This window comes from Triticum aestivum, chromosome 5B (genome assembly GCF_018294505.1).
Source record: "Triticum aestivum cultivar Chinese Spring chromosome 5B, IWGSC CS RefSeq v2.1, whole genome shotgun sequence".
NCBI classification, from domain to species: Eukaryota; Viridiplantae; Streptophyta; class Magnoliopsida; order Poales; family Poaceae; genus Triticum; species Triticum aestivum.
The window spans coordinates 225,350,532-225,353,546 of NC_057807.1; the positions used below are offsets into that span (position 1 = coordinate 225,350,532).

At 58.4% G+C, this 3,015-nt stretch overlaps 1 protein-coding gene across 1 annotated transcript; it reads right to left on the minus strand.

Moving 5' to 3' along the window:
• Positions 1–449: 449 nt before the first annotated feature.
• LOC123111107 (protein ROH1) lies at positions 450–2,228 on the minus strand. The gene has a single exon (XM_044531795.1). The coding sequence runs from the start codon at positions 2,055–2,057 to the stop codon at positions 831–833; it is 1,227 nt and encodes a 408-aa protein (XP_044387730.1). The 5' UTR covers positions 2,058–2,228; the 3' UTR covers positions 450–830.
• Positions 2,229–3,015: the final 787 nt, after the last annotated feature.

A 3,015-nucleotide genomic window follows, 5' to 3' on the forward strand; every position in this document is an offset into this window, starting at 1 on the left:
TAAAATATTAGTCATTTTTCTAGAGCTAACTGGACAAGATCACACGGCTGTGAAGGTTAATTGGACACTTCCAAAGCTCATACTTGGCCGCAAAAGAAGAAAAACGACCGAATGGTATCATGTCTCAAACATGCATTTCCTATGCTCAATCCACAGGTATTCACCTCCTCCTATAGACTTTCACCCCTTTCAGCAGCATGGCAGCATTCAGTAGGGAGGAATATACGTATTTGTTGCGGAACATGGGACGAAATATATAATATCTCCAAATCATATGGAGTACTATAATTTACAGTACTCCTACATTACCAGGCCTAGAACAGCTGAACATGTATATGCACGACTTCCCCTTACAATGTCAGCGCTCTTTGGAACTTTGGAACGCAGTAAAAATGTTTTGAGTTCCAGCAGGAACGGAGACAGATAAAAACCATACCAGACAGACAATCTCACACCCCCAATGTGCATGTGTAATTACAGAACAAGGCATTTTTGGTAACCATGAGAGAGATCAAAGTGATCTTAGGGAGCTCTGGAACATAAACTCAACGACAAATTAGCCGTTGACGCACACAACTAACCAAAAAATTGGCAACATATATACCAAAAGGCATGGTAGAAAACAAAAATTAACATGGGAGAACCAAGCAACCATCTTTAACATCATGGTGGCTCCTTTCTAATCCCCTTCCTTCCTTTACATGAAGACGAAGGCACGTACGTAGGTATTTGCACTTAAAAATACGATTTGGAACACAAACGAGCAAACCAAGAAGAAGAAAGCTACCTACGCCCACCAAATTGCCCGATCAAAGGCGAGATGGGATGAATCAATCAGCATTGTGCATGCAGGAATCGAGGCCCTCCACGCGGCTGCGCACGATGCGGTGGAACACCTCCCGCACCTGCTTCTCCAGTGGCTCCAGCCCGTCCCTCATGGCCGCGCACACGGCGGAGAGTTCCGCTGCGGCCTCCCGCAGGTCGGTCTCCCTGTCCCCGAAGAGCGGGATGGGGGCCGCGTCAATGGCATCGGCGAGCTTCTGTGTGGCTTTCTCGAGCACGTGGATTTCCTTGAGCAGGCCGCAGCAAGAGCGCCTCTCCTTGCGCTTCCCCTCCTCGGCTAGGCGTTCTTGCAGGGTGAGCAGAGGCGGCGCCCAGGGGAATGCGGCGCGCGCTGGCGCCACGGGCAGGTGGTGCGCCAGGAGCGCGCTGGACCGGTCCGGGCATGGGACGGCGGCGACGAGCGCCCACGCCGTAAAGTGGAGTATGCAGCCCATGGCGTAGACCGGCGCCACGAGTCCCCCCTCGTGCGCGCGCGGCGCGGTCAGCCCGGCCCCGATGGCCTGCAGCTGCCGCGACGCCGACCACGCGCGGGACACGCTCCAGGATAGGGAGCGGAAATGGGACGCGGATGAGGTGGCGGAGGAGCCGGTGGCCGAGCCGCGCGACGGGGACGCGCGAGCGCGGCCGAAGGAGCGGTTGCGGTGGGAGGCGAGGAAGGAGGCGACGCCCCCGCTGGCGGCGGCGGTGGTGTCGTCGACGAGCAGGACGGAGAGGTCGGAGACGGCCTTGCGGGCGCGGCGGAGCTGGCCCTCGTGGATCTCCCCGGGCGCGAGCAGCACGGAGGCGGCGATGTCGGCGAGGCGCTCGAGGCGGCGCACCTGGTCGACGCCGTCGCGCGCGGCGTTGCAGACGTCAAGCGCCTTGACGGCCCTCTCGTGGAACTCGGCGACGAGCCGCTCGGCCGCGGCCGGCAGCGCCCCGCGGCGGCGCGCCTGCGCCAGCACGACCCGGAACTCCTCCTGGCAGAGGATGAAGGCCTCGAGGAGGCGGCGGATCCAGGCGACGGAGAGGATCTCCTCCGGCGCCGGCACTCCCTCGGCCGCCTCCGCGGGCAGCAGGTCCCCGAGGTTGGCGGCCAGGTGGCGCTGGAAGACCTCGAGGTCGGCCTCCTCGCCCGACGCCATGGCCGTGTGGTCGCGGCGGAGCGAGAGGAGCGAGCCGAAGGAGAAGGGCGACGGGGAGGACGACGCCCCCTGGTAGTCCGTCACCGGCATGGCCTCCGGCAAGGTCGCCGGCCGGAGGCGGGGCGGATCTCGCGCGCGCGGGGGCGTCCGGGCTTAGCGGGCTAGCGGGCGCGGGGCCCGGCGCATCTGTCGCGGCGACGGGGAAGGAAGGGAATGGAATGGAATGGGAATGGGAATGGGGAATGTGGCAACGCGAGTGGGAAGGGAGGAGGGTGATGGAGTTTTATATGAAGGCGTGAGATTAGGGGGTTCCCTACTTTAAATGGATTGTTAAATTAAAGGATTAGCAGTGTTTAATAATGAGCTTGTTTTTGGGAGGCTGGGATGGCAGGAGTGCGCTAATCATGAAATGCTTCCACTTATTTATAGGCTGGGGAATTCTTTTGTTTTCCACGTCTCCTTTTGGGTTGTTTTAGTACCAGAAAAATCCTTGCCGGTGTTGATATTGCTTTTCATAGTAATAATCGCATGTTTTCAGCATGGCTGTTGGATTTCCTTGCTTTGCAAAGCAGTTAAGCAACGGGATGACAATCTCGTTGCTGTCCATACCATACTCAACTGGGCACAAATCACTCAACAAAACTCATGCTCTATGTTGAATGTAGTTACAATCTCCCAACGAGCAACGCAGAAGCAGTGAGCGCGAGCACGGGGGGGCCTCATGGACATGGGGCAGCGGAACGCGGAACGCACGCTCTGCCACGTGGGACTCATCGCCGACCCGGTCCGCTCTGGGCTGCCCCTCCTTGCACTGCACGGGAATGTTCACCTTTCCACAGGCCAGCAAGCACCCCAGCACAGGTCACGGCGAGCATGTCAGGTCGTTGGTCCGCGCGTTGAGTTGACCAGCGAATCCCCGTCCACGACGGGTGGGACAGTTATGTCGGTTGGAGCAGTCGCTTGCTTGCCGGGCCCCGCATACCGGTGACACCAGCCATTTTTTTTTCTTCGAAGCAGATCGAGCTGGCATATGATTCGGATTCTAATG